The 528-nt window shown below is 36.2% G+C and overlaps 1 protein-coding gene across 3 annotated transcripts in view; it reads right to left on the reverse strand.

Moving 5' to 3' along the window:
• The window catches only part of LOC119587102 (alpha-ketoglutarate-dependent sulfate ester dioxygenase-like), a gene marked incomplete at its 5' end in the record, with an annotated part of 13,688 nt that overhangs the window by 9,273 nt on the left and 3,887 nt on the right, over positions 1-528 (reverse strand). For all 3 annotated transcript variants that reach the window (XM_037935851.1, XM_037935852.1, XM_037935850.1), the window contains 1 exon segment: positions 71-295. In XM_037935851.1, the coding sequence (XP_037791779.1) occupies positions 71-278 (208 nt within the window).

Genomic DNA, 528 nt, shown 5'->3' on the forward strand with positions numbered 1-528 from the left:
GGCACCAAAACTGTAAATGACAAAGAGATAAAAACAGGTCATACAAGAACACAAATACTCTCTGCAGTACCTTCTGGTGGAACATTTTGCTTCAAGTCGATCCCTCTGACTTCACATCCCAACTTTACCGGGGTAAGTTTGTAAAAGTTGTGACTGCTCTCCTGCGTGCCCATGTGGATCAGTCTAAGCAAAGAGAATGCTTGAGGTCTCTGGGTGATGAGTCTCAGCTTTGGAAGCAAAACTTGCAGAGCACACAGATTTTGTAAGACTTTGATCATAGAAGCAACAGGCAGGTCTGTAAAAGACATCTGTCTCAGTAAAAGAATTTCGATGGACAATTTGTTTTTATTTAGATATAAAATGTTATAAATAGGTAACCATGTTATCAATAATTGTTTTTTACAGCATACAGTATGTAATTCTTACTGGAGTTGCAACATACATTTCTAGTAACTGTTCTTACCTATTTTTTTTTTTTGTTTATCTTTTGTAATGGCAGTGGGATTTGTTAATTTGTGTGCTTTTTTT

Source organism: Penaeus monodon, chromosome 22 (genome assembly GCF_015228065.2).
Source record: "Penaeus monodon isolate SGIC_2016 chromosome 22, NSTDA_Pmon_1, whole genome shotgun sequence".
NCBI classification, from domain to species: domain Eukaryota; kingdom Metazoa; phylum Arthropoda; class Malacostraca; order Decapoda; family Penaeidae; genus Penaeus; species Penaeus monodon.